At 41.4% G+C, this 19,516-nt stretch overlaps 1 protein-coding gene across 5 annotated transcripts in view; it reads right to left on the bottom strand.

Moving 5' to 3' along the window:
• DOCK4 (dedicator of cytokinesis 4) overlaps positions 1-19,516 on the bottom strand; it is a 650,492-nt gene that overhangs the window by 344,154 nt on the left and 286,822 nt on the right. For all 5 annotated transcript variants that reach the window (XM_033958349.1, XM_033958350.1, XM_033958353.1 and 2 more), the window contains 4 exons: positions 10,626-10,782; positions 3,865-3,962; positions 3,691-3,774; positions 3,480-3,580 (listed from right to left, as the gene is read on the bottom strand). In XM_033958349.1, coding sequence (XP_033814240.1) covers positions 3,480-3,580; positions 3,691-3,774; positions 3,865-3,962; positions 10,626-10,782 — 440 coding nt within the window. The remainder of the gene's footprint in view (positions 1-3,479; positions 3,581-3,690; positions 3,775-3,864; positions 3,963-10,625; positions 10,783-19,516) is intronic.

The following is a 19,516-nucleotide window of genomic DNA, read 5'->3' as shown; positions in this document are numbered from 1 at the left end:
AATGTCTCCCTCTCTTCCCCTCTATCCCCTTCCAACTTCAACATCTCCCATTCCTTTCCCTGCATCCAAGATCCAGCATATTTCCTTTTGTTTCCCTCTTCCCCCTTCATCCCATGGTCCGGTATCTTTCCTTTCCTTCCTCTCTCTACAAGCATCTTTCTTTCAAACTTTCCCCCTCAGGCAGTCTGACATCTTGTCCCCCCCCCTCAAACCTCCTTTCTCCAATATACCTCTGCTTACTTTGTATCAGTCACTGGCAGCAATTTGCATTTGTCAGCCGTCTTCTCTTTACTATATCTTGTTCTATTTGATGGTACTTCCTGTTTCCTCAGGGGCAGGACATGGAAGAGAGGAGATGTTGACTGGTGGCAGGCAACAAATGTGAATTGCTGCTACTACCTGGTGACTGCTGCAAAATAAGCGGAGATAAATCTGAGGAGGGGGTTTGAGAGAAAGGAGAGGGGGCAAGATGTCAGACCTCTGGGAGGGCAGGGAATGGTTGGCACTCTGAGGCAGCTGGGGAGATGAATTTAGAGGACCACTGCATACACCATGTGTTTCCTTGCTCATTTTCTTCACTGCCATTCATTTTTTGTCATCAGCGCTTTGTGATGCTGCTCTCTTCTAAGTGCCGCCTGAAGCCTCCACCTCAGTTGGCCTCATTATAGGGCCAGCCCTGCTTACCTTATAAGCTGGCACTGCTTAAATTTCAGTCTAACTGTGAAAAATCTCCCCCGCTCCATCTGGCAGCTCTGATGACACCCAAAGTGTCACATCCACTTGACCAAGCTTATTCTCTGTTGCTCATGCCATATTCATATTTATATACATTGGCGTGATGTCATCTACACAGGTACCCAACTGGAAAATTTGCCAAACTATTTTTCACCCTTTAAAAGCACTAGGCCTTAGATCGGCTCTTTTTCCACTGAATATTTGCACTGTTAGTTAAAATCAAAGAACATATATCAAGAATACATTAATGTCTAGAATGTAATACAGGACATGAACTGTGCTGCACAGTATTTATAGCAGACTGATAGCATGAGTAAGTAGTCAAGATTCTGTGCCCATTTAACAAAGAAAGGCCACCACAGCCAATTTTTTTAACAAAATCAAAATTCTTCTGGTGAACATAACTGAATGCCTGGCTTACTCTGCACGCTCAAAACATTCATGGAAACAAGTCATGCCTGGCTTAAGTTGCAGTTTCTATATATATATATATATATATATATATATATATATATATATATATATATATATATATATATATATATACACCCTAAGCATATTCCTGGGGCCTTCCTTCTTCCAATATGGGCCTCTCTATTCCTTTCTCTGTTGATCATTTATCAGTTCTTTTCCTGGGTACCTCCCTTGCCTCTGAACTAGAGGTCTGCATGGGAACTGGGATCGTGGGAATCCCGCAGGTACCCGCGGGGATCTCCCTCCCTCCTCCCAGCTATACGGACTCCCACAGGGACCCCTCCCAGGTTAACGGGACTCCCACGGGATGGAACCGGGGTTCTTGAGGCCTACCTAATGCTTCATTGATCCACAATTGAAATTTCATGAAAAGACCGGTCCAGATCTTGCGCCGCAGCAGGAACAGTCATGCTGAGTAGTGAACTCAGCACATACGCACATGTCACACACAGAGCCTTGCTGCTGATTGGTTGGGAGGGGTCACATGCAAGGCTAGAGCGGGAAAACAGTTTATATTTAGTTAGCTTCCTGATCCCTCCAAAGGCCCTGACTGAGAAACTCGAGAGAGGAGACTGGACTGGAAGGAAGCCTTTCGAGAGAGACCCGAGGAGACCGGAAGCCTGTTTAATTTGAGATCGCGGTGAGTCCTATCCCTGTTCTCATACAGACCTCTAACGCAGACTGTAGTTTTAAAGTCTGCCTCTGATTATTGCTTTAAAATATTGTAAAAATCTCATTTGACTTTGAAATTCACCACGTTTGCTTTGTGATTTGCTACCACACCGTTCATATATCAGTTCCAGCACCCACACCCCCCTCTTGTTCCTTTTTAACCCATGTATGTTTCCTTTTCTTCCAGTTTATACTTAGAGACTGCTTGTGGGGAGGGGTGTTCTTACCTAATGAATCTGTGAAACTTGTGTGTTAACCATTCATTGTAGCTATGCATTGATTGATCTGAATTTTTCAGGTGCTGCACTGTTTAGACAGGTCTTTAAATTATAAATTAATAATCCATTCATATGCACTTGAAAGGTAAATGCACAAAAAGATACTGAATCCTACAGTCTTACTTTGTCACACAACCTAATGTCTATTCTAATTCCTTCCGGTGATGTCTCTTATTTCTATTCACTGTTATTTGTTTATATTGTATTTTATTGTTGGTTTACATAAACTAAGACTTAAAAAAAAATCAAAACTGTCAGAAGTAATTGCTGCTTTTTATAGGGACAGATAACTTTTATGGTGGAATGGAAGGGATTCCTCGTGGGAACGGGCTGGGATGGGTGGGATTCTGGCGGGGACGGGTGGGATTCAAGGAGTATGTTCTGCATGGATTTCCTCTGCCGAGATGCATGACCTTACATTTTTTAGCGTTGAAGCCTAGCTGCCATGTCGAGGACCAGTTTTCTAACGTGATCAGATCTTGTGTCATACTATCCTGGAGGTTGCTTTCACTTACAACTGTGTTCAGAACGTGAACTCGCAGGCCTTGAGCATGCTCAGATGCTCAAGGCCCAGCAGAGGAGGAAGCCGATTTTCAAGAGTGCCCAAATGAGGGTAAGAAGCGGCGGGGGGGTGTCGGATCATGGCGGGGGGCTGCCCAATCGTGGTGGGGGGGGTGCCGGTTCGTGGCGGGGGGTGCCCAATCGTGGTGGGGGGGGTCGGATCGTGGCGGGGGGGTGCCGGTTCGAGGCAGGGGGGGTGCCGCTCGTAAATCGAGCCATGCTCGATTTCCGAGGCATCGATTTTGCAAATGTTTTGCTCGTCTTGCAAAACACTCGCAAACCGGTGCACTCGTAAACCGAGGTACCACTGTAATAATATTTTTTCAGCTAATTTTAATATCTACATACAGACATACCAGTTTTTGAGACAAGGGTTTGACAATGGAATCAAATTTAGCAGCAAATAAAATTTGTTTTGCAACAAAATGGAACGAGTAGATAAAATGAATTTAGATAATCCTCACTGAGTCTTTAAAAACTGCAGGTCCTAAGAAAATGCCTTGAGCTCTTTTGCATGTTTTCATTCTTTGAAAAACTTGACTCCAAGCATCAAATGGAGCTCTGGGACAATCTTGGAGTATAAACCATTTAACTGCTAAGATCCACTGCTGGATGAAAGTAACTGTCAAACCTGGGTAGAAAAGATGATTCTATGCAATTCTATAAAACAATAAATAAAAATGGCTTCATGGACTGTTAACATTTAATACAATTTCAATGGAGAAATGTCTAATCAAACTAGAAAATTAAATAATCTACCTGTATGCCAAGGCACCTGCAAAATGGCTTTCAATGTAAGTGTCCATTACTGGCTTAAAATGTTGAAACTTGCTGTCCTGCAGCAAATTAATTATATGAACCTAAATTTGAAAAAAAAAAAAAGTCAAGTTATATACAAACTTTATGAAATCATTTTTAAAAAATTTAGCTTCATTTAAATGAGTCACAGTATAGGAATATCAATACTTACCAAACAATCAAATACCTTTGACCCATACTTTTGCGAATTTTCATCCAAAATGCCAAATAAGGTGTCTAATGTATCTTGTAGAAACTATGAAGGAAGACAAATATTAATTAACAGAAATCTTTTTCCCCAACTCATTTTCTAATTGAAAGAGTAAAATGAAAAGCCATGTTTTACCTTTACTATTTCTGAACCATCTATTTCTTTTAATTTGGATAAACAACTTGCTATTTTTTCTGGATGGGCTCGCCACTTAAGAAGATCCAGCATTTCCCCTACCAATACAGAAAAGAGTTTATAATACAGCAAGGATTACAATGGAAGAAATTAATCTCTCAGTAGGCTGAACCAATTTGATCCTTATCGTCCAATTCTTTCTGTGTATATTTTAACCAGAAGTTAACATTCAGAATCACAAAAGGGTCTGATTCTATGTATGGTGCCTAAAAAAACAACACTGACTAGAACAGCGCTTAGCACTCAAGGTTCTACAAGGTATGCATATCTTTTTTAGAATTGTGCATAGCACTTGTGTGTGACATATAACTTAGATAGATCCATTTAAGCCAGCTAAAACCAGGCCTAAATGCCTACACCTAAATTGTGTGTGGATAGAGAGTATTCTATAACAATGTGCATAACTTTTAGGAATGCCCACCATCTACCCCTGACCACGATTTCTTTCAAATCCATGCACTGCAACTTGTGCATACATTTTATAGAATCATGTTTTCAGAGCTGTGTGTGTAACTTTTAATTAGTGCCAATTAGAAGGCATTAATTGCCAATTATCAATGCTAATTAGGCCAATTAATAATTAAGTTTTGCATGCACATTGTCTACTTATACAAATATGTATGCAAAACAGTAGGCACCATATACAGAACTGAGGGGAAAACTCATGTCTCATTACATAGTAACACAGTAGACTTCTGCCAAAAGAAGCTTCTGTCCCCAGTAAAAGTACAGTTTTGTTTTACCTCCATTGGGCAGAACAGTAACCTATCATCTTTAGAGGGGTATTTATTGAGTTGTGTTAGGACACTAATCAATATTATTTGCCCCTTAATGCATGCTAAAAGATCACTGATTAAATGCCTTAATGCAACCATAATTGGGTCACTCCATGTTACATAGTAATGAGATGCAGATGTCCTTTCATGGAGATGTGGCTCCCAGAAGTGCATGAAGGCCCAGCAAATGACATTGCACTCTGGCAAGCAGTTGCTTAATGTATTCCCTGAGGCACTACTAATTGTTTCTTCCCAGCGGACCTCAGTGAGTGAGTAGGGTAATAAAGCTGCAAAATCTGCTTAAAATATATGCAACCTTTCCATTCAAAATGTACTGGAAGCCAATAAAATGTTTTCTTTGAATTAGCCATATGATCAGATCATCCTAGCCCCATTATTAAGCTCACAGAAACATGTTGTATCATCTTCCAAGTCCAGCATATAAGAGGACAACCCCATATACAAACTATTACAATAGTTCTACCTTGTCAAAAACACCCTTGAACAACTTTAGCATTGAAATTCAATTGTGACTCTAGTATTATTCCCAAACTAATAATCTTATCCTTAATATGAATAGTAACATCACCAAATTGAAGATGATTCAACAAACCATTCTTCATCCTTTTTTTTTAAATTAAAAAAAAAACCCCAGCATCACTGCAGACTTTGATAAATTCAGACGTAAACCATGTGCATTCAGGCACTGAGAAATAACATTAAAACAATAGAGCAGTTTCCTATAACCAACAATCAAATCACCATCAAATGAAAAAAAGATTGCACATCTGTATTCAGTCTAAAATCAACCTTCAACCCAAGCAATACAGCACAAAGTAGTTGCAAGTACAAATTAAACAGTGGTTCTTAAACCTGTCCTGGAGGACCCCCAGCCAGTTGGGTTTTTAACATATCCCTAATGAATATGCATGAGGCAGATTTGCATGCCTGTCACCTCTATTATGTGCAAATCTGTCTCATTCATTTGGCATTGTGGATGGTGCTGACCTCTGAGGTAACTTCTGCCCATACTTCAAAGGTACTATATACCAGTGGGAAGAGAGCAAATGACTCTTAAAAACGCTCAGAGAAGTGAAACTCTGAAGGGGAGGTGGATACCTTCCCTTGGGACAAGAGTTTGCCGTCCAGTCATTGCATTTTACTTTATAGAACTTCACTTTCTGGCCACTGGTAAAATTATGAGCTGTTTGAATGAGTTATTAAATCGACAAAAACTTTGTTCAAAAATGTTATACAAAAAGACTATTGATCATTGGAAACTATACACTTATCTGTGCGAGTTTTTTTTTTTAAAGTTTGTGGTTGTAAAGGCTCTTAGGGGTCTCAACGCGGCCCCGTTTCGAATAGTCTGCTTCAGGAGACCCGATGCTACACACTGTGAAACCTCTGTTGTAACCACATTTCTTTCCAAGAGATGATCGTTTGTGAACTTCAAAAACTTCAAACTTCAAAAACTTCAAACAGCTCATAATTTTACCAGTGGCCAGAAAGTGAAGTTCTATAAAGTAAAATGCAATGACTGGACGGCAAACACTTGTCCCAAGGGAAGGTATCCACCTCCCCTTCAGAGTTTCACTTCTCTGAGCGTTTTTAAGAGTCATTTGCTCTCTTCCCACTGGTATATAGTACCATTATAGTCAGTCTCTCTCCTATTATTCTATTCAATTCACTGATTAGTATTTACATATGAGTCCCTGTATGTTTTTCTAACATACTTCAAAGGTAGCAGATTCCAGACCATCCTATGTTACAATCATCTGTCTGCTCTTCAAATAAGATACAAACCAGTCATACAAAAATTTTGCATACACATATTCCAAAGTAGTTACAACAAGACATCATGTCAAATAGAATCAAATGCTGAGGATATATCAAGAGAGACCAAACAAAATAGGATATTCTCATCCATCCCCCTTCGCAATACATCTACCACAGACAGTAATAGCATTTCTGAGTTATGAGCTTCATGAAAACTGAATTGATTAACATCTTCAGTGAAGCTCAACAATTGTTTCAATATCAGTTTCTCAATAACTTTTGACAAAAAAGGCAAAACAGAAATTGGCCTACATTTAAAATTAACCAAAGGATCTAAAGCGCTTTTTTTCAACAGTGGTTTGACAGTTGCATCCTGATTCAGGAATGCACCCTCCCTCAGTGAGGCATTCACTATTGCTATTAGAAAATAAACAATGTTATTACTCAAACTATTTTTAAAACAGAGAATGGTGATGTTTCTGGAATCCTGTGGATTACAGGACTGGAGACAACATGGATTCACTAGAGGTAGGTTGTGTCAGACAAATCTGATCAATTTCTTTGACTGGGTGACCAGAGAATTGGATAGAGGGAGTGCGCAAGATATATTGAATTTAGATTTTAGCAAAGCCTTTGACAGTGTTCCGAGGGAACGGTACAATTTAGGGGGTGAAGAACTTATATGCACCACAGAAGAGCGGGACTTGGGTGTAATTGTATGTGATGATCTAAAGGTGGCCAAAAAGGTTGAAAAGGTGACAGTAAAAGCTAGAAGGATGCTAGGTTGCATAGGGAGAGGGAGAAGCTAGAAGGATGCTAGGTTGCATAGGGAGAGGTATGGCCAGTAGGAAAAAAGAGGTATTGATGCCTTTGTATAAGACTCTGGTGAGATCTCATTTAGAATATTGTGTACAATTCTGAAGGCCACACCTTCAAAAAGATATAAAAAAGATGGAGTCAGTCCAGAGGAAGGCTACTAAAATGGTGTGTGGTCTTTGTGATAAGGCGTATGGGGACAGACTTAAAGATCTCAATCTGTATACTTTGGAGGAAAGGCGGGAGAAGGGAGATATGATAGAGACATTTAAATACCTTCGTAATATAAATGTACATGAGTTGAGTCTCTTTCATTTGACAGGAAACTCTGCAATGAGAGGGCATAGGATGAAATTAAGAGGTGATGGGCTCCAGAGTAATCTGAGGAAATACTTTTTTACCGAAAGGGTGGTTGATGTGTGGAACAGTCTCTTGGATAGGGTGGTAGATACAGAGACTATGTCTGAATTCAAGAGGGCCTGGGATAGAAAGAGATAATGGATGCTGCGGATGGGCAGACTACATGGGCCATTTGGCCTTTATCTGCCATCATGTTTCTATGTTTCTTTTTCATGTTTTCTTACGTTTACACTCAGATCACCTCACCATTACACATAACTCCTTTTATAATCCTCTTATTAATACATAATGGTAACCACAAGGTGCATTCCTTGCTGTATCACAAACAATAACAGTTTTCTCTGGAACAATCAAATCCACGGACTCTTTAAGAGAGGAATTCTAAACATCAGTCATTTCCATTATATCACAAGAAGGAAAAATTAACTTAGAAGATCAAATTTCCCACAACTTGGTCACTTCATTGGGAGGATAAATCACAATCTCAAGGTTCAACACTGAACCCTGCCCCCCTTTATCATCTCAGTCAAAGAAAAAGTAATTAATGAATGATACATCCAACCAACTTGGAGGCCAACCTAGAGATTCGGGGGGGGGGGGGCAGCGGCAGGAGGAAGTAGGCATCCCTCCTGCCAATCCACAAAGGGTGTTGGGTGCTGTTAGGCAGGATGGAGCAGACATCCCTCCTGCCAATTTCGGGGGTGGTTGTGGGGGTGTTCTCTGCTGCAGCCAGCTCAGCTGATCATGGTGGGGTATTTTCCTCTCTCCCCCCCCCCCCCCCCCCCGGTTCAGCTGAGCCAGCAGGACTCTTCGAAGCACAGCTTTGGGGAGTCCTGCCCCCTGACCTGATCAGGGATTCTCTTGCTGTGATCAGCTCAGCTAATTGCGTCTACTTTTAACTGTCACGGCTCTAGTGAGTGTATATATACTTGTATATGTATCTCTTGTATGTTTATCTATATAAGGAGAAAGAGAGAGAGAGAAACACATACAAGTATATATACACTCACTAGAAAAGGAAGTGCTACTTGGAATGGTCAGTGATAAAATGAAGCAAGGGAGACCAAAGGGTCTGTTGGCTGGATACAATCAAGAATGATACGGGAATGAACATCAAACAATTGAAAGAAGCCATGGAAAACAGGGAAGCATGGTGAGGACTGGCTTACAGTCAAACCACATACGAAACAAAAATGTCTAGTCTGTTCTACCAAAGTTGAATTTTCTGTTGCTGGCAGTTGCCATGGCCTAGCTGTATACCTGCAAGGACTGTGGTGAGGAGCACAAGTACACATAATCAATTGTATATAAATTATAGAGAGCATAATTATTCATTCCCAGATCAAATCAATAAAATTATCCTAATATGAGGTACAGAACAGAAGTAGAATGTTTCTCTTTACAATTGAAAACTAGAAAAAAGGGACCTTAACTTCTCACTCTAAATTGTAAGGGCTCTCCAAAAAAATGGGAAGAAATCATAACAAGTAGGGCTGTATACCTCAAAACAAAACCAATCCCTCTCTTTTATATAAAGCCAGCAGCATGGGCTGGCATGGTAAATGCTCTGACGCCTATAGAAACTGAATGAACGTTGCAGCATTTGCCACCCGGCACTCGACTGCACGGCTTTGTATAAGGGGGCCAATAATATTTATGTTCTTATTAGGTTATTCTATACAAAACAATATAGCTATAAAATTAAAGGTTTAACTACTGTATAAAGATAAGACACTATGGGCTCCTTTTACTAAGGTGCGCTAGCGTTTTTAGTGCACGCACAAGATTAGTGCGCACTGACCAAAAAATTACCACCTGCTTTAAAGGATGCAGTAGCGGCTAGCGCGCGCGGCATTTTAACGAGCGCTATTCCACGCGTTAAGGCCCTAACGCACCTTTGTAAAAGGAGCCCTATGATGTGTTCTGATTTTTTACATATTTAATTTAAAATTTTTAGGACAACAGAGAGACATGATTAAACAAGATCAAGGGATATTTCTAGGGAATATCTCATCCGACATGTCCAGACCATCAATTTTCAAGTTTATTAAATGTGATTAACTGCACAAGGAAACAAAATCCATCTAGACCAGTGTATCGCAAACTGTGTGCTGCAGAACACTAGTGTGCCGCACAAGATTTCAGGTGTGCCACAGGACGCTGGTGAGGAGGAGAGGTGCCAGCGCCAGCTAATTGCCTACAGGACATGCCTCTCGCAGCAAGAGGCATATGCTGTAGGCAGTCAGCCGCCACGAGCGCCTCTCCTCCCTGGTGTCTCTCCTTCTCTCTATGCCTCTCCTTTTTCAGCACCCCCACTGGCGGCTCAAGGTCCCGTCTGGAGGACATCCGCTCATGTGCAGACGTCAACATGATGATGTCATGCAAGCATGTGACATCATTGTGGCGACATCTGTGCACTTCCGGGTGCCTTCGCGCCGTGGCCGCCAGTTTAGTGTGCTGTGGTTCGTAAAGTTTACGAGACACTGGTCTAGACGGAGTACAAACATAAAATCAACTGAGTAGAAGAGAACTCCATAGCACGATGGGATAGAAAAGGAGTTATTGCATATCAACCTTGTTACCCTCCTCTCTTCCTCTTTCCAGCAGACGTATAGACCTACAAGCCAAGAAATATGCCCTTCAAAAAAAAGTGCTTTCACCGTCTGCTTAAAAGTGGATAAGGAAGATACAGCACAAGTGCGTTTAGCAGCTGGTTCCAAAGGTTGGAGACTACTACATTAAACAAAGTGGGCTCGATATTCAGCATTATTTAGCCGGCGCTGTATGTTGCTTGATTCTGAAGATAAATTCAATATTTTCAACATGTAGTTGTTTCTATGCCTCATCATAATAGTGCAAAGTAAATAACTAATTTGATGAAGCACAAGTCAAGTGTTTATTGTAAATAAAAAGAGACATCAAAATTCAATTGAAGGTTGAATGATTTACATTAGCGCCATTCTGACCTACCATTTTGTGTCAGTTTTGTAGAACAAAGGAAAGAGGTGATCCAAAAAGATTCTTTAGTGGTTTTGGCTACTTGGCTGTTGTTTCCAAGAATATTTCCTTTTGAAAAGGGAAGTTTGAGGTAGCGATTAGGGTCCTGAAAGTTTGTATTTTCTTCACACTGTGTAATATGTAGAAACAAAACAAAAACACAAAGGAAAAAAAATAATACCTTTTTTATTGGAGTTTTTACTTCACACTGTGAAAATTAAGACATCTTTAGATGACAACAAACAAAAATAATATAAATGCATGTTACATTTATATCTCTTTTGAGGTACCTGTAAGATAATTTATGGAGATTTTGAAATAAATTTCAGAAGCCTAGATACCATTTCATAATCCCCTTACATTGTATGGTGAGCTCTCCAAAACATTCCCAATACCTACTGTACCCAACTGTATACCACCCCAATAGCCCTCATGCCTGCAGGTGTCATCTATACGTCAGTACAGTAAATTTTTGGTGGGCTCATACTTTCTACCACAAGTGTACTAGTTAGAATGGGATATGGGCCTGGGTCCTCTTCTCTGCAGTACACTACACTGCCCACTAAGCTATAGACCTGTTTGCTGCTCTAATAGGACTGGCCATAACATCTGAAGCTGTCTTATAGGCTGGTATGTACTGTTTCAATCACATCTTTGGGAGGGGGGTCAGTAACTATTGGGGGAGTAAGGGGGAGGGCATTCCGTCATGCCTCCAGAATAGAAAATAACATGGGGATAAAGTTTGTCCCCCATTCCCGTGGACTCTGTTCTGACCCCCGCCCCATCCCTGCAAGTTCTGTCTGTCCCTGCGAGTTCTGTCCCTATCCCTGTGTCCCCATTTGCACAAGCTTGAATACCGGTACTTATGATTTTATTCAGGCAGTCCCTGGGTTAAGAAAAAATTATATTTTTTAAGCTGTTCTTAAGTCAGATTTGTATATAACGCAGAACATGTAAGAATCTGAGTGTATTTGTGTAACCAAATCAGAAGTACACAGGTTAGAGGCTCACAAAACTCCTCTGGGAAATATTTAACAGTATATTTTCTTAATATCTAGCAGTGAGGAGAGTTTATTTATTAATATGCCTGCAGGTTTCTCTCTAATCCCATCTCCCAAAGATGTACACACAAAGATATAAAACCAAGGCAAGGCTTGAAATGTCCCAGTGACATTTCTAGCTAATAGCTATGCATACCTATGAAGGAGCAAAGCAAGAAGGGGGGGGGGGGGAGGGAGGAGGGCTTTCTGGCCTAACCAACTGACAAAAAATGACAACAAAGGACCAGCACACCCTTCTGCCTGTGACACTCTGTGGAACTGGAGGTTTCAACTCCTGCCTTGGGGTTTTCTATATCATTTAGTTGGTATTGCAGTTTCTCATATTTCAGTAGAAAAGCTGTAGTTTGTGCACAGGACTCAGCAAGAGCCTCCGTATGCTCCTCCACCTTACCTTCCACATCTTCAAGCTGCATGCCCAGTTCTGCAAGCCTGTATAGCTTTCAATTCATTCTACAAATTTTCCCAGACATCTCTTCAGGTCCCAAGCACAGCACAGCAGGAGCAGCACTGTAAATAGAATGCCCAAGGTTGGCCCCATTGGGGCCTTTCCTCTGCCACATCTGCCTAAAGGATGTGACATGATAGGAAGCAGACGCGGCAGAGGAAAAACCCCAATGGGGCTGACCTCAGGTGTTCTTTTTACAGCGTTACTCCTGCCAAACAGCCACCACCACTTTGGAAAGACTGCAGGGAGGGGAGAAACAGAGATGCTGGACCTGCTTGGTAAGAAGGAGAAGGAAATAGGAGAGGACGACCACATTCGTATGTATGAGTCCGATGTAAATCGGACATTCTTAGGGTTACCAGACATCTGGATTTCCACGGACATGTCCAGGGGTCCAAACGGCTTTTCAAAACCCGGCACTTTGGGACAAAGCTGGAAGGCAGGGAGGGGGAAGGGGCACGAACTCGACACAGAAGGAAGGGAAGGGGTATGAACATGGGACACAAGGGAGGGAATATAAAGGGAGAATCGATGGGCATGAGTGTGTGAGTGAGAGATGCCCATGGGGAAAGGAAGAAAGGAAACTTGGGCATAGAGAGAGAGGAGTGAAGGAGAGATGCATGGGGAATAGGATGAGAGGGAAAAATGTTGGATATGGTGGTGGAGAGGGCAGATTGAAGGGGATGCAAGGGGGAGGAATGTTGGACATAGTGATAGAGGGAGAAATGTGGCATTGTGATGGAGAGAGGTGATAGAAGGAGAATGGGCATAGGGCTGGTGGGCAGTGGTGAAAAATGCTGCACATGATCCAGGGGATGAGAGGGAGAAATGTTGGATGTGGCAGTAGAGGGGGTGGGAGATATTCCTGGATTTCTCAAGACGGACAGTGAGAGAGAGAGAGAGGGGGAGACATATTGACAATAGGGTATAGGAGAGAGGAAGAAACGTTGGTCTTATGGAGGGATAGAGAGAGAGAGAGAGATGTTGGTTGGAGAAGGGAATGGGATCTAGAGGAGAGGAAGCATAGAGGAGACAGAAAGAAAGAAATATTGGAAATGCAACCAGAGACTCATGAAATCACCAGACAACAAAGGTAGAAAAATAATTTTATTTTTTATTTAGTGATCAAAATGTATCAGTTTTGTGAATTTATATCTGCTGTCTATATTTTGCTCTATATTTGTCTATTTTTCTATAGTTTTTACTGATTGCATATTTTAAAGTGTGCGGATCGCCGGACTAGATGGACCATGGGTCTGATCCGGAGATGGCAGTTCTTATAAAGTCATCAAATATAAATGATAATTAACATTTTCTCTGTGTACAGTGTGCTTTGTGTTTTTTTTTAATTTTGTGGTTACTATTATGTATTAATAAGATTATAGTCTGTTTATATGAAAAATGGATGGAAGAAATTGTGTTACAATTAGTACTATTATTATGGGGGAGAGGGGTCAGGAACGGAGCTTGGGTGGATCTGGGTTTGGTCTGGGCCAGAGCTTGGGCAGGGGTATTCGGTTGGTATTTGTTAGACTTAGGGGGTGTTTGGCTTGAAGAATTTGAGAAACAATGGTGTAGATGAGAGACTGAATAGACAATATGGACTTTTTATATCAGCAAGTTCTGTTCTGTTTCTATAGTATACTAATAATACAATCCATTATTTAAACTTATTGATATGCAGTTGAACTGGTCTAGTTGGTAGATCAAGAATATTGGGGCTACAAGTCATTTTCTAACTTTAAGTGTTTTTGCAAGCAGTACACAATCATAAGTGTGTTTTAAGCAGGCCTTGGTAATAGGTCATAATTGTAGCTGAGTGGCCCAATTATCCCCAAACTACCTGTTGTATCTGTCTACCTGCAGTTTTAACAAAAAAGATTAAAGGCTTTTCATAAATAAGTTTACTGGCTAATTATCAAGATCCGAATCATTATGCCAATGGTTGGATGCTAGAACCTTTAAAAGTCAAGTCACTGTCAGCTTTTTGCTTTCCCCCTCAATAAATATTATTTCCTCCATCACTAAAGCTTAGATACATTATGCTACAATGCTTTGATTTTAATGAATTTTTTTTTCAAAACATATATGTTTATGTTTATTATACTCATATATATATAAGTTAGCAATTTCCTTAGCCATGCTTAGACATAGATCAGTGTCTCCCCTACTCAAAATCCTATAGTAAATAGCTTTTTAAATTGGAAAATACATTTCTTATCTGTAAGGGAAAAAAGCACCTACAAGCATGGGAAAAGGAACTTAGGACATTACTTATTAAAATCTGCTAGTTTTTTTGCACTCTATGTAATTCATTATGAATCAAAAGCAGTTTTGCTCAAATGAATTTGTATAATGAGGATTTCTATTTAATGAGATGCTTTTGTGCTATGGTGTTCAGTAATAGTAATAATTTAGTGAGGGTGACATGATTCCTTACATACAAAGATGGCTTATTATTATATTTTGTTTGCACACTGTAGGTTTTCTCGATTCCTCAAGCTTTTGGCTCAACTAGTATATGCTTCGTTTTGAAGAAAAGTCCCATGAATCTTCATTCATTACATTACATTAGTGATTTCTATTCCACCATTACCTTGCGGTTCAAGGCTGATTACAAAAGGAGTATCTGGCTATTTCCAGAGGAATTGAAAAGTAAAGTGAGTTGCTTCTGAGAATTGGGATGAGTCTTGCGGTGTGTTAGTTTGTCTTCAAGGATTTCTTGAATAGCATGGTTTTTATTTCTTTTCTGAACAATTTTTAGTCTGGGGTCATTATCAGTAAATTGTAGAGTTGGTAGTCTAGTTTTGCTGCTTGTGTGGCTAGAAGGCCATCGTACAGGTTTTTTCTTTTGACGTCTCTGATTGGGGGATGCGTGAAGGGTTTGTGGGTTCTCCTATGTCTGGTTGAGGAAGTTTGGATTAGGCGGATGGTTAGGTAGGCTGGGCTGTCTCCGTTTATGGTTTTAAATAGTAGGCAGTAGAATTTGAATTGTACTCTTGCTTGTATTGGGAGCCAGTGTGAGTCGAGGTATGTCGCCGTGATGTGGTCATGTTTCCTCAGTAAATAGATAAGTCTTAGCACTGTGTTTTGAACTGTTTGTAGTTGTTTTATCATGGTTGTGGGGCAGGGGAGATAAGAGTATGTTGCAGCAGTCTAGAAGACCTAGGACTAGGGACTGGACCAAGAGCTGGAATTGTGTTCTGTCAAAGAATTTTCAAACTTGCCTTAAGTTTCTCATGACCGCGAATGATTTTTGTATTGTTTTGTTGATTTGTGGTTGCATGGTACAGCATCTGTCTACCCTCATTCCTAGAAGTTTTATAGTCGGTTGTATGGGGTATGTGATTGAGTTTATTACTAGATTGGTTGGTGTTTTATTATTTTCGAGGAGAATTAATTTTGTCTTGTCTGGGTTCAGTTTCAGTTTGTGATTTTTCATCCATGTTGCTACTGTTTCAAGTGTCCTGTGTAGTATGTCTGTCATAGAGGACATTGGTTGGTCAAAAGGAAGGAGAATGGTGATGTCGTCTGCATAGCTATAGGAGGTTAAGCCTAATTTGTCCAGGCAGGTGCCAAGGGATGCAATGTAGAGACTGAAGAGAGTTGGGGATAGTGGAGATCCTTGGGGTATGCCGCAGGGGTTGGATCATGATTCTGATTTTTATTTGTTCAACTTTACTCTGTAAGTTCTGAATTGTAGGAATCCTTGAAACCATGTGTGTACCTTGTCTGTGATTCCTATTGTATCTAGTATTTGTAGTAGGATGTTGTGGTCCACCAGGTCAAATGCTGCGGTGAGATCCAGTTGTATAATCAGCATTTTTCTACCTGTGCTGAGGTGTTGTCTAGCTGTATCCAGGAGGGAACCTGTGCTGTAGTTGGTTCTGAAGCCAGATTGTGTAGGGTGTAGTATGCTGTGGTCTTCTAGGTAGTTGGTGAGGAGTTTGGCTACCAGGCCTTGCATTAGTTTGACATAAAGTGGTATTGAGGCTATGGGTCTATAGTTGGATGGTTGATCCATTGCTCCTTTAGGATCTTTTAGGATTGGGGTGACGACGATTTCGCTGAGGTCATGTGGGAAAAGGCCATCTGTGAGCATGGTTTGTATCCATTGTAAGAGGAGAGCGTAGAATTTGGTACTAGAGGATTTTAATAGGTGTGGAGAGGCTGCATGGCTGTATTTTTTGTAGAGTTTGTTAAGGTCAACCATTATATAGTGGGAAAGTGGGACCAAGTTCTGTCTGCCGCAGCTGATTCTTTTTCTGTGGGGGGCATTGTGATCTCTTCTAGGTGAGTTGGGGTTCCGGTGAGGATAGTCCTGGCAGTTGTGATTTTGTTTTTAAAATATTCGGCTAAAAGGGTATCGAGGTGGGAGGGGTGTCGTTATTGGCCAGATAGGGTTTGGTGTCTGTGAGTTCTTTTAATATTTGGAATAGTTTTTTTGTGTCTTGGGTTTCTTTGCCTATTAGGTTGGTGTAATGTGCCTTTCTTTTTTTATTTTAGTTTTAGCTTGTATTGTTGGTTTAGTTTTCTCCATGCTGTTTTCATGGGTTCTTGGTTATTCTTTCTCCATTTTCTTTCTAGACATCTACCTAGGGATTTTCCTCATTTTAATTCCCATTCCTTCATCCCTCTTAGACAAACCATTAAGGTAGGAGTTCTGTGATTCAGAAGTATGGATGGCAATTCCCTCTAGAAGACACTACCAGTGTACTCTTGAGCCAGCATTAGCTGTTTCATTTATATGATTGTTGGATGCTACCTCTACATCATTCCCTGCCCCTGTTAATCTGATAAACAGAAGCCAGATCCAGATCCAGAATCAGAATCAGATTCTACTATACTGAGTCATCTGGTTAGCCAGCTAATCAAGCTTCATCATTTTTATTATAGTTATATAAATATAGCATGCATGCTGTTCTAAATAAAGCTTAGTGCATAAAGAGATTTTAAAACAGTATTTAAAAATATATGTTCATCACACCTAGATAATGTCTGTTTAATAAAGGGCAAACGAAGAAAGGAGGCAAGCAAGATGTCAGAATCCAACTGGGAGGCAGAGCAAGGCAGGAGCTGGAAGGAACAGAAGCCAAACCTTGCTGGGCTCATGACAAGAATACAGATGAGAAAGACAAGCAATCCAGTATCATTTGCCCCCTGAGGATGGCATCCATGGATGCTGAAACTGGGATCCTAGTCGGAATCTTCTATGTTTTTTATGACTCTGAACAATCCGCTATAATAAAACCCTTAGCGCGCATGCACACTTCAATCTCCGTGTTCCGTGATACCGTGCCTCCACATGCGCAGAAGGTGATAGAAGGATAGTGAGGCTGTTTCGTTTGGCAATTTCCGCATGAGCGTACAGCAGTTTCGTGCGGCGGTTTCCCCATCACAAGGAGCATGCAGCGGCTTAAAGATCGCCTTCCCTCTGCGATGCTGCGAGCTCAGAACCACTGCAGATCACCACGAAAACCGGGAGACTTCTCCATGTGCTACAGATTGCCTTCCCTCCGTGATGCTGGACAGGGGAACAGGGAAGGGGTACTGGTGGACAGGGGGAGGTGAAAGGAAGGGAGAAGGGCTACTACTGGACAGGGGGAGCAGGGAAGGAGTGCTGCTGGACAGGGGGAGGTAAAAGGAAGGGAGAAATGCTACTGCTGGACAGGGGGAGCAGGGAAGGGGTACTGTTGGACAGGGGGAGGTGAAAGGATGGGGAAGGGGTACTGCTGGACAGGGGGGGAGGTGAAGGGAAGGGAGAAGGGCTACTGCTGGACAGGGGGAGCAGGGAAGGGGTACTGCTAGACATGGGAGGTAAAAGGAAGGAGAAGAGGTGTTGCTGGAAAGGAGGAGCAGGGAAGGGATAAGGGGTACTGCTGGACAAGGGGGTGAGGTAAAAGGAAGGGAGAAGATGGGGGAGGGAAGGAGGACCAGAGGAGAAGCATGCAGGAGACCTTGGAAACATAGTTAAAAGCACAGAAAAATAAAGTCACCAGACAACAAAGGTAGGGAAAATGATTTTATCAATAAGCACGCATGCTCACTTGAAACTCCGTGTCTCCATTCGTCCTTGCCTTTGAAGAAAGACAGACAGACAGGGGGCTAGGGAGAGAGACAGAAAGACAGACAGACAGACATGGGGCCAGGGAGAGAGACAGAAAGAAAGAGAAAGAAACGCCTCAGCACCCCATTGTGCTAACAGTTTACACATCTATTCTAGCACCCGTTAATGTAACGGGCTTAAACACTAGTAATAAAATAATTGTGTTGTTGGATTCTGACATCTTGCTTGCCTCTTTTCTTCGTTTGGTTATTTAATATTGAGGCAAGACTCTTCTCTTCTTATTTGTCTAATAAAGGCAACATATGCATGTACAGTATGTGCATTTGTAAAACAGGCTTTCAGGGTGGATTGATTAAAAACTAGCAGCAACATTCTGGGGAGTCCTGCCATAGATCTAGCCCAGTGGCTGGCGGAGTTTACCAAAGATGAGGGCTTGAGTGCTGATACAGAGACGCTGTTGGAGTTTCTGTATAAATTCATTCAATTTTGCCTTTATGGTTAAAAGAAAATCAAAGATCCGGGTGTTCTTGAAGGAATCTGTTCCTGGGACTGGACCAATGGATGCCTATGTGGAGCAAGGCGCCCGAATGCAGGAACCGGAGGGATCTTCGGAAGGGAGAGACACACAGGCTGAGGCATGTGATTTCTCCTTTGAGGGCGCCACCTTATCTCCAGAGGAATGCAGTCCTCCGATTCACCCCAAGGCAATGGAAGGGCAGATGGAGGTGGAACCGGTCCAGACACTCCCCTTCTGACCCTTAATTGCAGTGCGGGAAACGGCTCTGTATGGGGGATAGTGGAGGTATCTTTGTCACAATCATTGCAATTGGAGAGTCGAATGCAACAGGCTACCGGAGTTTCCCCGAAGATTAAAGCGAATACAGCTGTGCCTACAGGTACTTTGCCTTTTACAGTGGGCTCAGGAAATGACCAAAGGTATTCAATATGGAAACGATATTGGAAGCAATATCAAGTTTGCAATTCTCTCTGGGAACTCAAATTCAGCAACTTTTCTCACACTATACGACAGTTTTTTCAGAAAAGCTAGATATAAAGAATAAAATATCATGTTTGGAAAGCAAGGTGGACATACATGAGACCAGATTAAAAGTTGTCGAAACACAGTCTTTAACTTGGGTTAAGGACAATGGGAATCTTCATTTCAAGCTAGAAATGCTGGAAAATGCTAAGAAATATAAATTTCCCAAAAGTGTTCCCTGTATCAGCACATGATATGTTTAAGAGGTATTTAACTGAAGTTTTGAAGGTACCAGAAACTTCGTATCCACCT

This window comes from Geotrypetes seraphini, chromosome 9 (assembly GCF_902459505.1).
Source record: "Geotrypetes seraphini chromosome 9, aGeoSer1.1, whole genome shotgun sequence".
NCBI lineage: Eukaryota > Metazoa > Chordata > Amphibia > Gymnophiona > Dermophiidae > Geotrypetes > Geotrypetes seraphini.
This window is presented reverse-complemented; position numbering and strand designations above follow the sequence as displayed.